This window comes from Acartia tonsa, chromosome 15, assembly GCF_053477335.1.
Source record: "Acartia tonsa isolate MP-2025a chromosome 15, ASM5347733v1, whole genome shotgun sequence".
Taxonomy (NCBI): Eukaryota; Metazoa; Arthropoda; class Copepoda; order Calanoida; family Acartiidae; genus Acartia; species Acartia tonsa.
In genome coordinates, this window is record NC_137274.1 from 23,047,955 (window position 1) to 23,063,058 (window position 15,104).

The following is a 15,104-nucleotide window of genomic DNA, read 5'->3' on the forward strand; positions in this document are numbered from 1 at the left end:
GATAGATAGATAGATAGATAGATAGATAGATAGATAGATAGATAGATAGATAGATAGACAGATAGATAGACAGATAGATAGATAGATAGATAAATAGATAGATAGATAGATAGATAGATAGATAGATAGATAGATAGATAGATAGATATGTGTGTAAGATGTACTCACAAAACTAAATGTTATCATGATCACGTATGAGAAAGAACTGAACTACTAGTGGTGGTGGTGCTGCTAGTCACCTTCAGATTTCTCTTTTTTTTAGGCCAACAAGTTTTCTTTTTAAATTGTAATTCACAAGTCAACTTTTCAGTGTATGTGTGTGTGTAGTGATCTAAAGGGATAAAACAATGGCCGATAAATTGATGTACATCCCCAATGATGCACAAGATTACCATCTCTGTACATTAAAATTAGTGGTGTAAATGTTTGAACACTCAACTAAATGAATCAACCAATCAAAATTTTCTAAAGTCCTCAAAGTTATTAAGCCCGCGAATAAGAAAAAGATTATTATAGTCTACCTGTCCCCTCCCTTCCTGAACATACCAACACACACAAACACCAGAACTAAAACATCCCCACACACAAAGAGAGAGGGGACAATGGACGGGGTTTATTATAGCGTTTTCTTATTTTTGGCGTTACTACAAAAGATCAACTCTACAAAAGATCAACTCTACAAAAGACCAACAAGTCGGTTCTACAAAAGACCAACACCTACAAAAGAACCACACTACAAAAGACCAACACCTACAAAAGATCAACACATACAAAATGCTAGAAGGTCATGGCCGCAGAGCTCGGCCCCCTGGCCTGCCTAGCCGCGGGTGCTCGGCCCCCTTGCCTATAACCTAACCTATATGTATGAATGTTTAATGTCCATGAACTTATTTATAGTTTAGAATTTCGTGGATTTTACAAAAAGTGGTTGGTAGATTTTTTTCAAATTTTTAATACTTTTTTACAAGATTTAGATAAGGTTAGGTTAGGTTATAGGCAAGGGGGCCGAGCGCCCACGGCTAGGCAAGCTTGATTATGTATTACTTTATAAATAAATTGATGTTAATATAACAATATATATTTGTTGGTCTTTTGAAGTGTTGGTCTTTTGTAGGTGTTGGTCTTTTGTAGAGTTGGTCTTTTGTAGGTGTTGGTCATATGTGCGCACACACACCACACATACACACTCACACACCAGACACACTCACACACAAGACACACACACACACATACACACTCACACACCAGACACACTCACACACAGACACACTCACACACCAGACACACTCACACACCAGACACACTCACACACCAGACACACTCACACACCAGACACACCCCACCCAAAGGCGTGTTAGGTTAGAAAAAACCCCCCGCAGAAAAGGTTTACACAGGATGTACTGGGACCTTATGGTGAGTTCAGAACATGCTTTCCCTAAATTGAGTTAGTACCTTCCCATAGTAGAAAATTTTAAAATTACTTTTGGTGATCAAATTTTACTTTTATTTTTAGACCACCTTCACCTAACCTGCTTTATTGTCTTATTTTGTCTTTCATGTTAATTATGCAAATTCGTTCACATTAAAGTTGAAATGACAGATATTGGAGCTTTCTAAAAAGGTCTCTAACATTTTTCTAGCTCTAATACTTTTTGAGATATCTTATTTCAAAGTATTGTTGTAAAATCATCTTTTACACAGCAAAAAGTTGAAATAAAAAATTAGTTATTTTAGAGAAAATTTCAAGTATCTTCATGTAAATCTTTCTAATTTTGCTCCAAATTGACCAAATTGGACAGTTAAGGTGCCTAAAACTATCTACATTCAATGGACAATCCAAATCCACACTTTTTGAGACTTTATAAGGTCCCAGTACATCCTGTGTAAACCGTTTCTGCGGGGTTTTTTTTCTAACCTAACACGCCTTCGGGTGGGGTGTGTGTAGAAAACTTTCTGTATTTAATCAATAAAAATATCGTCCTTATAACTTTGTCATCCCATCTCCTATATCATTATCTGCTACCTAAATTCAAGATAACACATTAGGGTTCTTAGATTGTTTATTACATAAATATCACAGTACAGTTTTAATACATGAAGTGATATTTTCTTGAAAAATTATTTTTAGAACAGCCACAATAATTTAAAAGATATAAACATTTATGTCTGCTAGAAATTGTGTTTATTATTTTTATTGATTTTTGTCTGCTATTATCATAACAAATTCAGAGGCAAATGCACTCTAGTACCAAAATTACCCAAAATCTTGCTTAATACTCAAGAGACTTGAATATTTGATCCATTGTCCCCTCCTTTACTCCCTGGACAAATACGCTATAAATATATGTTGGTTAGCCCACCAAAAGATGCAGATTACAATATTTAAATATTCTTAAACTATTAAGGGTTAAATTGTAGCAAGCATCTTTCTCAATGCATCAACTTATTTGATACCGTGGTAATGGTTTACAAAGAAGATATAAACATCCAAGATGAAGAAGGTGAAATTTATTAATACAATAAATTATTTTATATACATTTTAAATTTAGTAAAAATCACAAGGTTCAGTTTTCAAATATGTTTTGTAATCAGGAAGAACACCTCTTGTAATGGCAGGTGGTGATCCTCGTTTTGTGTTGAAAATTAAACAGGCTGGTGGGGATTTTGGACAAAGTCAATGTGGAGGTATGATTATTTTTTAAAAAAATATTTTAGTTGTATTTATTTTAAATCTATACACTTATATTAGAAAATAAAATCTTAATGGTTTTTGAAGCAAAATTAAACAATTAAATTTTATTTTTTAGCATCAGATATAAGCTAGGAGAGAAAAGGTAAATGTACGATAATAGAACTTTGATAAATAAGTTTTTTTCTAAAACAAATTTGGGCAGAATATAAAAATAAAACAGAATGCAACACATGATCATTGACATATTTAAAGCAAAAATGCAATTAACATTCAACAATATCTAGAATTCTAAACAAGTAAATCTGTTCCAATTCATAGAGATTCTATTGCACTAAAGTCTGATGTAACTTTAAAGAAATCATTTCATATTACAGCCTGGCTATTAATATAATAATTTTTTTACAGCTTTGTTTGCAGCATCAGAACTTGGAGACTATACGGAAGTAGAGAATATTTTGAAAACTGGTCAATTTTTTGTTGATGAAACTAACTCTTTTGGTAATATTTATTAGACAGTGTAAAGAAATTTCAGTCACAGAAGCTTTTACATTAAGATTAGTAAATTATACACATTATTTATTAGGTAATGTGACAATTTTAAAAATTTACTTTAAAAATTCTTCAAAGAGTCAATAATTGTAAGAAGAAAAAGATTTAATTTGCTTTGGTTAGAAATAAATTGAAACATTGAAACAAAAAATATCCTACAATTTAAAAAATATTTAATTCACAAATTCCATTTTCTCAAAATTACTTATCTATTTATTACCTATCTATCTATTTTTTTATCTACTTATGTATCCATCTATTTATCCATACAATTATCCATCTATTTATCAATCTATCTATTTATCTACTATTTATGCATCTATTTATCTATCTATTTAACTGTCTATTAATATGATTATTTGTCTTTCTATTAGATTTATATCTAACTTTCTATCTATTACCTATATTATGAACTTGAGTATGAGCTAGGGGCCAAACTAATGGCAGTACAGACTTTCAATGCACAAAAATATAATTGACGTTAGAAGGCAAACTAAAAATTTTCATTATTCAAGAATCTGAGGTTTATTTAAGTAAGCAACATAGTAAAAATAAGCATAATACTAATCTTTTTTGTTTATTGTTTAAGTATAGCTCGCTCTGAATGCACTTAACCCATTAGTGACGAACCGGGTATTAAAACCTGGTTCCGAAAAATGAAAAAAAAACGGTTTCCGGCTTCATAATTGCATCATTCTCAGTATGAATCCCCCCTCTACTACCCTGGCTTTCATTTCCCCCTGAAGCAGGCAGTTTAGCTTACTTCCGTTTGCCGGTATAGATCAACAAAATTTGAAAATCATGAAAATTCAAAATACCCTTCTAACTTTTTTGTTTTTATAGTAAAGTCGCTGATTTTTTTCGTGAAATCTAATGTTTATTGACAAGTACATCTATTTGTTAATTCGTTTTATTCAAATTATTATTTTTTATATGATTTTTTTATCGTTTTTTTACACCCTTTTTTTGTGTATGTCGGGTTTTAAAACTTCGACAAACGGGCTTTTTTACCCGAAACAACCAAAAATAACCGGGTTTTAATGCCGGCGGAAACCGCCCAAATAATGCCTGGTTGGTATTTATGGCCAGGCCGAACCGGGTTTTTTTGCAACTTTCCTGTGCACGCCACTAGAGCAAAACAAAAAAATTGGAATTCCGTTTTTACCATTATAAAGCTTCCCTGAGATTTTCAGCTCGATTGGCCCATAAAAGTGGCGCTTGGCACTAATGGGTTAATAACCTTATCTATATCAGATTTTTTAGTGGCCTACAATACCAGTTCTTATATTATCTGGAGTAAATATCTAGTATCTATCTTTCTATCTGTATATCTAAATATCTTTCTATCTATCTATAACTATCTCTCCACATATATCTTAGTGTATATTTATAACTGTACTCTGAACTAAAGAATATATAATATAACTAATATATTTATATCTAGGTGAGACAAGTCTTTTGGTTGCAGTACAGTTTGGAAACACAGAAACAGTCAGAATCCTTCTAAAACATGGAGCTGATGTCCACTATAAAGATAATATTGGTTAGTTACATAATACTATTATACTATATAGTGTATCTTTAGTATATTCTATTTATCTATATATCTATCAACTTCTGAAAATCTATAACTGTATTCTGAACTAAAGAATATATAATGTAACTAATATATTTATATCTAGGAAGTCTTATGGAGGCAGTAAGGAAAGGAAACACAGATATAATCAGACTACTTCTAGAACATGGAGCCAATGTGAACCATAAAGATATATATGGTTAGTTACAAAATATTAATATACTATAGTGTATCTATAGTATATTCTATTTATCTATCTATATATTTATTTCTGTACACCTCTCTCTGTATATCTATAACTGTACTCTGAACTAAAAAATATATAATGTAACTAATATATTTATATCTAGGTAAGACAAGTCTTATGTATACAGTAAAGTATGGAAACACAGAAACAATCAGACTACTTCTAGATCATAGAGCTGATGTTAACCATAAAGATAATGATGGTTAGTTACATAATATTATTTTACTACATAGTATATCTTTAGTTTATTCTATCTATCTATCTATATATATATTTATCTATCTCTTTACACCGCTCTCTGTATATCTATAACTGTACTCTGAACTAAAGAATATATAATGTAACTAACATATTTATGTCTAGGTGAGACAAGTCTTATGAATGCAGCACGGAATGGACAGACAGAAATAGTCAGACTACTTCTAGAACATGGAGCCAATGTGAACTATAAAAATAAGTGGGGTTAGTTACATAATATTTCTGTCTTTAATATATTTCATATAAATATTGACGTTGCAATAAGTATTATCATCTTATTTAGTTCATTAATAGTTCTAATTGCTATTTAACTGTTTAATTATCTATCCATTTATCTTATTATCTTTCTGTATATATATATATATCTATCCATTTATCTTTCTTTATAATGAACTAGCGACTTCGCCCCTAGCCTCTAGGGGCTTTGCCACAAGAGATAATTTTAAAAAAAGAAAAAAAAGTGGTGGTGCAGCACCAATGCCTTTTTTACATGCATCAGCAAAAAGATGGAAGGGGATTTTTTTTTGTTTTTTGGGGGGTTGGGGGTGTCCTGGCCACACTCAAGAAAATAGCCTGAAACCATCACAGGGCCATCTGATATATTCCCTGAAGAGTAGAATCCAATCGGTTCAGTGGATACCAAGATCTTAAAGGACGGGTGGACAGACAGACATCATGCTACTTTGTATTATAGATTAAAAACTCTTCCTCTCCCTTTCTCTTTCTCTCTCTCTTCTCTCTCTCTCTCTCTCTCTCTCTCTCTCTCTCTCTCTTTCTCCCTCTCTCTCTCCTTCTCTCACTATCTCTCTCTCTCTCTCTCTCTCTCTCTCCCTCTCTCTCTCTCTCTCTCTCTCTCTCTCTCTCTCTCTCTCTCTCTCTCTCTCTTTCTCTCTCGCTTATACTCTTCATCTCTCTATCTCTAAAACTATGCAATATTATGACATATTAACAATATTAGCAATGTTTATGGAGTCAATGTGAACCATGTGAATAATATTGGTTAGTTACATAATTTTATTATACTATATTTGTATCTTTAGTTTATTCTATCTATCTATCTAAATATAGTCTAAACATATATCTCTGTACACCAATCTCTGTATATCTATAACTCTACTCTGAGATAAAGAATATATAATGTATATAATATATTTATATCTAGGTGAGACAAGTCTTATGAATGCAGCATGGTATGGAAACACAGAAACAGTCAGACTACTTCTAGATCATGGAGCCAATGTGAATCATAAAGATAATGATGGTTAGTTACATAATATTATTTTACTATATAGTATATCTTTAGTATATTCTATCTATCTATAAATCAATTTATCTATCTCTCTATCTATATTTGTACACCTCTCCCTGCATATCTATAAATGTTTACTAAACTAAAGATTGTATAGTAACTAATATATTTATATCTAGGTGAGACAAGTCTTATGAGGGCAGCACTATATGGAGACACAGAAATAGTCAGAATACTTCTAGATCATGGAGCTCATGTCAACTATAAAGATAATGATGGTTAGTTAAAATATTATACATTATTTGTATCTTTAGTATATTCTATGTATCTATATATATATCTATTTATTTCTGTATACCTTTCTCTGTATATCTATATCTATACTCTGAACTAAAGAACATACAATGTAACTAATATATTTATATCTAGGTGAGACAAGTCTTATGCATGCAGCACTGGGTGAAAACACAGAAACAGTCAGTCTTCTTCTAGACTATGGAGCCGATGTCAACCATAAAGCTCATAATGGTTAGTTACAATATAATATTATTATTCTATTTATATATTGTATATTTAGTATATTCTATCTTTATCTTTATATCCATTTATCGATCTTTATACCTCTCTCTGTATATCTATAACTGTACTCTGAGCTAAAGAATATATAATGTAACCAATATATTTATATCTAGGAGCTACCAGTCTTATGTATGCAGCATTTAGTGGAAACTTAGAAACAGTCAGTCTACTTCTAGACTATGGAGCCGATGTCAACCATAAAGCTCATAATGGTTAGTTACAATATAATATTATTATACTATTTATATATTGTATATTTAGTATATTCTATCTATCTTTATCTTTATATCCATTTATCTGTATACCTCTCTCTGTATATCTATAACTGTACTCTGAACAAAATAATAAACAATGTAACTAATATATTTATATCTAGGTGAGACAAGTCTTATGAGGGCAGCACTGGGTGGAAACACAGGAGTAGTCAAAATACTTCTAGAGCATGGAGCCGATGTCAACTATAAAGATAATTATGGTTAGTTACATATTATTATTATATTATATTTGTATTTCTTTAGTAACAGTTTGTTCTATCTATATATATATATATGTATGCATCTATATACATACATTATACATATATATGGTGCATTATTTGCCAAATGTACCACTTTTCTGCACTACCTCTCCGATTTTGTTAATACTCTATATTTTGGTCCGTTGGGTGATTCAAGGATGCTGGATGGCCAAAAGAAAGTTTCAGAGTTCCTGGATGTCTAGATATCTAGCTATCTATGAAGGTAGGTAACAAAAATTTAAAAACACCCATTTTTTCACAATTTAAAAAATTAATTTTTTCATCAATCTTACATCCAACCTATACATTTTATGCACCAAAATGATCGTTTATTCATGTAAAAAGCGCACATAATGCTATTTTGGCCAAAACTCTAATTTTACAGGGTGTCCAACAAAAAGTGTATTTTGGATATCTAGCGTAATACCTAAAATACCTGTCCGAAAAAAATCATTTTTTTTTGCTTAAATCCTGTGTTTTATCTGTGGGCATATGTGGTATACAACGGTTCGGAACACCCGGGACTATAAGGTTGTCAAATTTCATTTTGGAACACCCTGTAAATGTGATTTTTGTGTCTGTAGAGCTAAAACTTGGTCCAAATTGGCTATTTTTTTAAAATTACTCTAATATGTGTCTTAGTATGTTTGGCCATAGTGTTTTCTGACCAGATAAATATTTTCTTATTTTTTGGACACCCTGTATTTTCAAAAAAAAGAAAAGAAAAATTTTAGTTTTTTTTTAAATTTTTTTTCTATTTTTAAGTTACTTAAAACTGTCATATAGATACAGATTTTGACTAATAACAATAATATTTGCCTATTTTACAAATTTTTACACTTTTGGGACACCCTGTACATGTTTTTGAAAAATGATGGTTTTTGCCCATTTTTGGGAGGAAGGAGTCGTTTTAAGGCCATAGACTATTTCTTCATTTTTGAAGAACTTTTCAAGATACACCATTTGTTATTTATGCAAAAAGCGCTAAAACCGAACCGTTTTGCCGTTATTCACTGCCAAAGGCGGAATTTTTTACGTTTTTTGCCGTTCCCGAGGATTTAATGCGCATTTTAGGTAGGAAGACGTTGATTTTTCAAGATAACTGTGAAATACTTTTATTTAGGCATTTTATTTTACTAAATTTCACGTGAAGTAAAAATTTTTGTATATCTAACCGATTTTTGTCAAAAGGAATTTCAAATGCACATGGTTTATGTTTCTTTTATTACTTATGTTATAGCAATTATTTATATTATATACACTTCATTTTCTTGTTTTAACCCATTATTGCCGAACCGGACATTAAAACCCGGTTCCGAAAAATGGAAAAAAAACCGGTTTCCGGCTCCATAATTGCATCATTCTCAGTATGAATCCCTCCTCTACTACCCTGGCTTTCATTTCCCCCTGGAGCAGGCAGTTTAGCTTACTTCCGTTTTATGGTATAGCTCAACAAAATTTGAAAATCATGAAATTCAAAATACCCCTTCTAACTTTTTTGTTTTTATAGTAAAGTCGCTGATTTTTTTCGTGAAATCTAATGTTTATTGACAAGTACATCTATATGTGAATTCGTTTTATTCAAATTATTATTTTTTATATGATTTTTTTATCGTTTTTTTACGCCCTATTATGACCCGGTTCGGCTTGGCCATACATACCCGAAAATTTTAAAACCCGGCTCGGTTTCGGTTTTTATTACCCGGTTTTAACTTTTCAACCAATAAAAATAACAATTAACGTCATTAGTAAGGGTTTGAGCCACCATAATAACCCTAGTAATCTCTATAGGTGTCACCCAATAGTTTTATGATCGTTTTCTGATATGTAACACCCAAATTTTATATGTTCTTTTTTTTGTAGTGTGTGTCTTTTAAAACTTCGAGCAACGGGTTTTTTTACCCGAAAACGGCGGCACCTATAGCCGAAACACTAAATTTGAAATAAATCGCTTCGTATTATACTTGTAGCTCTTTAGATTACATGTGGTTGTGTAGTTTTCAATTACGGATCGTATCAAAGTTCTAAAAAGTGTTCATCTCACTTTTGGCGTTCAAAAATTACATTTTTCGATTTTTGGTCAAAATAACCGGGTTTATACAGGTCAACCGGGTTTTAAAACTGGGGGAAAGCACCAAAAACGGGTGTTAATGCCTGGTTGGTATTTATGGCCAAGCCGAACCGGGTTTTTTTGCAACTTTCCTGTGCACGCCACTAGAGCAAAACAAAAAAATACGAATTCCGTTTTGACCATTATAAAGCTTCCCTGAAACTTACAGCTCGATCGGCCCATAAAAGTGGCGCTCGGCACTAATGGGTTAATAATTAAAATCCATCTTGACGAAAAACGGTTAGCTGCACAAAAAATTTGACATAATATGAATTTTAGAAAATTAAATTTCCTAAATAAAAGTATTTCAGAGTAATCTTGAAAACTCAACGTCTTCCTACCTAAAATGCGCATTAAATCCTCGGGAACGGCAAAAAACGTAAAAAATTCCGCCTTTGGCAGTGAATAACGGCAAAACGGTTCGGTTTTTGCGCTTTTTGCATAAATAACAAATGATGTATCTTGAAAAGTTCTTCAAAAATGAAGAAATAGTCTATGGCCTTAAAACGACTCCTTCCCCCCAAAAATGGGCAAAAACCATCATTTTTCAAAAACATGCACAGGGTGTCCCAAAAGTGTAAAAATTTGTGAAATAGGAAAATTTTATTGTTATTAGTCAAAATCTGTATCTATATGACAGTTTTAAGTAACTTAAAAATAGAAATAAAATTTAAAAAAAAACTAAAATTTTTTTTTTCTTTTTTTTGAAAATACAGGGTGTCCAAAAAATAGGAAAATATTGATCTGGTCAGAAAACACTATGGCCAAACATACTAAGACACATATTAGAGTAATTTGAAAAAATAGCCAATTTGGACCAAGTTTTAGCTCTACAGACACAAAAATCACATTTACAGGGTGTTCCAAAATGAAATTTGACAACCTTATAGTCCTGGGTGTTCCGAACCGTTATATACCACATATGCCCACAGATAAAACACAGGATTTAAGCCAAAAAAAATTATTTTTTTTGGACAGGTATTTTGGGTATTACGCTAGATATCCAAAATACACTTTTTGTTGGACACCCTGTAAAATTAGAGTTTTGGCCAAAATAGCATTATGTGCGCTTTTTACATGAATAAACGATCATTTTGGTGTATAAAATGTATAGGTTGGATGTAAGATTGATGAAAAAATTAATTTTTAAAATTGTGAAAAAATGGGTGTTTTTTAAATTTTTGTTACCTACCTTCATAGATAGCTAGATATCTAGACATCCAGGGACTCTGAAACTTTTTTTTGGCCATCCAGCATCCTTGAATCATCCAACGGACCAAAATATAGAGTATTAACAAAATCGGAGAGGTAGTGCAGAAAAGTGGTACATTTGGCAAATAATGCACCTATATATAAATATATATCTGTTTATCAATCTTAATATCTATTTATCTATCTGTATATCTCTCTATCTATCTATTTATCAATCTTATGCATGAATACGTAAATTTTCCTTTCAACTTTATCTCTCTCTCTCTTTCTCTCTATCTCTCTCTTTCTCTATTTCTATCTCTATCCATCTCTCTACTCAGTAATACTTTGCTATGATGCTTGTTTATTTACCTTGGAAACATTATGTTTATGTGTACAATTCAAATATAGTTTATGCCAACTTTATAAACTATATAAAAGTCAAATTGCTGACATATTAACAATATTAATAATATTGTAATTATATTATGACTACTTGACTATTATCATTTAACATGGCAAAATTTTAACAGGGTTAATATAGTGTATTATTAGATAATCAATAAATATTATAGGGGACACAGCTCTGGATGAGGCCCTTAAAAAAATGTTTTGGGATACTGAAGAAAGAATGAAAAGAAAGAGAGAAATAGCAGATATACTTAGAGAAAATGGTAAGCTTATAATTATAAGTATAGCTATCCTTTCATTCAGATTTTCATGAATTTTTTCTATTGGTCACTTTCAATGAAATAGATTAAGGGTGGGGGAGGGTTGTTAGGGGCTAAGTTCAGAAAATAATGAATTTATTGAAAAAAATAGTCTTTAGTTTATTCAATAGGCATGCAGATCAGAGGTAATGGGGGTTTTATCCACCCTTATTGCAAAATTAAGGAAGGGGGGGAAATCTTGGCCATAAAGACAAACAAGTAATACAGTTTTTAATTTGTTCTTTGATAACCACTGAACTAATTGAGTTGAAAATTCCTAGGATGGTTTAGGGCTATTTTAGTTTATCATTTTATATGATGATTATGCAAAATATACATTTAAAAATATTTTAAAAGTTAAAACCTTTTTTAGGAGCTAAGAAAGGAAGTGAAATTGAGTAAAGTCAGAATAACAACAATATAACAAGGTAAAACATTTAAATAATTCTTATGAAAAGGTTAAAGAACAAATGAGTTCTTTCACTCAAAGTGCACAGGGAGCAAATATAACTCCACCCCCTATTTGTGTATAAATTTCAAAAAAGGAGTCTGTTAATTTTTGTATACTAGTTTACTTGTCATATATTTATCTATTTATTTATCTTTTGTAATTGTAATTTAACTATCTGTTATTGTACATCTAGTTAGTACTTTTTGAATACTTATTTTCTTTTCTATAATTAGGCTTGATCTGTCTGTCTGTCCATAATGGTTTGTTCTTTCTGTTTATTTAGACATATCAAAATTGTCCCATCAATCTTAAACTTTGCATGTTGATTCCTATAACAGTAAAGTATGATTTAGAAAACATTCAAAATATGCCACATTTTAAATGTTTTCCAAAGTCCCAATAATGAAAGCATGTCTTTAAACAGTAGTTTTGCAAGAAATTCATATATAGTTTTGTTTTGATTTATATTCTGCTTAATCAGTTCAGACACTCTACAGGTATTTATGTTTGTTTGTCCTACCATTTCAGAACTATGCTTATGTAGATGTATGTTGCAATCCTTGATTTAGAATTAATAGACAAAAAAGACTTTTTAATTTTTAGCTTCTCTGTGAATTTCTCCAGTCCATCTCTTTATACCTTATATCTGATTTTAATTCTAATATAATTTTTGAAAATTAATATAACAATTATTTCAGAACAGAACTGCTTTGGATGAACAGAATAATTACCTACAATGCTTTATTATTTTAAAAAATATTGTGCCTTTTTTATATAAAAAATGATTATTGTAAGATTCATGATTTTCAAAATAAGAATATTTAGATTTTAAATTTTTTTTACTTATAATTTTAATTTTGTTTACTGGCTTAGCTTCTTTTAATTTACTTTGTCTGTCAGTTACAAGTCTGAATGAGATATTTTAATTTAAGTCTTAAAAAGATGCTTTATATGTTCTAAAAGGTTTTATGGATATTATCAATCCTTGACTCTTAATATATTTTGTTAGATGTTGGTTATTTTATTTAGTGTTGCTACTCTAATGATCAATTGTAATTTCTATCCTAGGATGACTTTAACTAGGATTACACTATCCATAAAAGCAAAGCTCTAAAGATTGAGGATATTTCATATGGACATAAACTTTTCTAGAAGCAGAATATTAATTTTTATGCCTAAAAATTGTATTAAATGAGATGAAAAATATTTCATATAGATGTATATAATGTTTGGGACTTGATTTTTTGGACTTGATTACGGAGATGCTTAGCTTTAAACATTATACCTTGTTTTTCTATGGATCAATATTCCAAAATTCAGATGAAAAAATTGGTAAAATCTGCATGTATTAAATGAACATTCTTGATGATGATCATATTTTTTAAAAATCGTACCTAACTGTAACAGGAATCATCCTGCAAAGTTTAAAGTTGACAAGAACTATCCCTTAGGTGGAGCTCAAAGGTAGGTTATGGTTACAAAAGACTCTAATGATAGAAAATCTAAGATTTAAAAAAGTAGTAAAGTTTTTTTTGTTTGTCTATTAACCCTTTACAGTCGAGCCCCTTGCCGCACCTTAATCGGTCGGGGGGGGGGGCGTTCAACGCCCCCCCTAATTATCTCAGTTCCTATTAGAGCTAGAGGGCTAAATCTTTTTGTGCAAGTCCCCTGTTTGATAATGAATTTCCGACCATTTATAAGTCTAAGTCAATTTTCGCTTCCTTCACCCTTTTATTTAACAACCTTTGTTTTTAGGTCTTTTTTTATTTAAAAATTTCAAACGGCTGTAATTTTCTTATTTTTGAAGCTAGAAGAAAAATTTTTTCCCAGAAAATGTTTATTTTTATGTAAATTTTACATTAGAAATATCAAAATATAAATTTCAGCGGCCGCAGCTGTACTTGGCAGCTGCCAGCCGCCGCAGTCGGCGGTCGGCGGGAAAACGGCGGCGGATCTTCATGAAATTTTAATATGTATTGTAGACATGTAAGAAAAGCTTAAGTTTAAAATTTGAAGTCTCCAAGTCAAAAATTGCGGCCACAGGAGCCTTTTAAAGATTTCTGGAGACCTGGAGGATCAGGACCTGCAGGATCATACCTGGAACCTGAAAGTGACTTGAACACCTGTATTTCATATAAGGATGTACTACTAGAGGATTTTTTAGTATTTTGGTATGATAAAATGCTTTGTTTTAGTCAAAAAAATATTTTTGCTCTTTACCTGGATGACCCTGCCAGGTTTGCTGGCATCCTGTGCCCGCCAGGATGGAGATATTCAAAAAATTCCAACTCTCAGTTGTGTGTCATACCCATACTTAAAAAGTCAAGCAGTTTGGGCTTTTTATCTTTCACACACAGAAAATGAGATAGAAAAAACCGGATGGGGGGGCGTTCAACGCCCCCCCCCCGACCGTTAAGGGTTAAGATCTCAATGTCTAAACTGATTGATTACTCCATTTTATAGAAATTGAATATGGGTCCTGGATAATATACCTTAAGAATATTTAAATATTTTAATTTCTAGATGAGTTTAGGATATTTTTCACTTCCACTAAGTATAGATCCCCTTGATGTTTCAAGTGTTTATATTGATTTGATTGTAAGATTCAATTAAGGTACTCAACAAATGTTAGTAGTGCATTATGGCATTTAAGTGCCTTCTACAGTTGCTTTGTTCTCTCTCTTATTTAATACATAGCTTAGTCTGCACTAATTTAAACATTCTAAATTAACTGAACAAAGTGCTTACCTTATCTTAAGTCTTGGTTGTTCTTCAATTGTGGTAGGACATCCCTGCTGGCAATAAATTATCCACTAAGGCTCTTGGTGGCTTGGCTTGATCCAGATTACCTATATAACAAAGCATTAGTAACAAAAAGTAAAGCATCATTATGCTATTAAGGATTGTTTTATGTTTTAAGTCTATTAATAAAGCTTTGTAATATTAAAAGTTATATAATTTGTTGGTGACAAAA

General features: G+C 31.2%; 1 protein-coding gene across 1 annotated transcript; it reads left to right on the forward strand.

The window, feature by feature from the left end:
* Positions 1-6,490: 6,490 nt before the first annotated feature.
* LOC145307667 (uncharacterized) lies at positions 6,491-12,963 on the forward strand. Its single transcript, XM_080150159.1, has 5 exons — positions 6,491-6,584; positions 6,752-6,850; positions 11,545-11,643; positions 12,053-12,107; positions 12,829-12,963. Exons 1-4 carry the CDS (start codon positions 6,500-6,502, stop codon positions 12,079-12,081), a joined length of 312 nt encoding a protein of 103 aa, XP_080006285.1. The 5' UTR covers positions 6,491-6,499; the 3' UTR covers positions 12,082-12,107; positions 12,829-12,963.
* Positions 12,964-15,104: the final 2,141 nt, after the last annotated feature.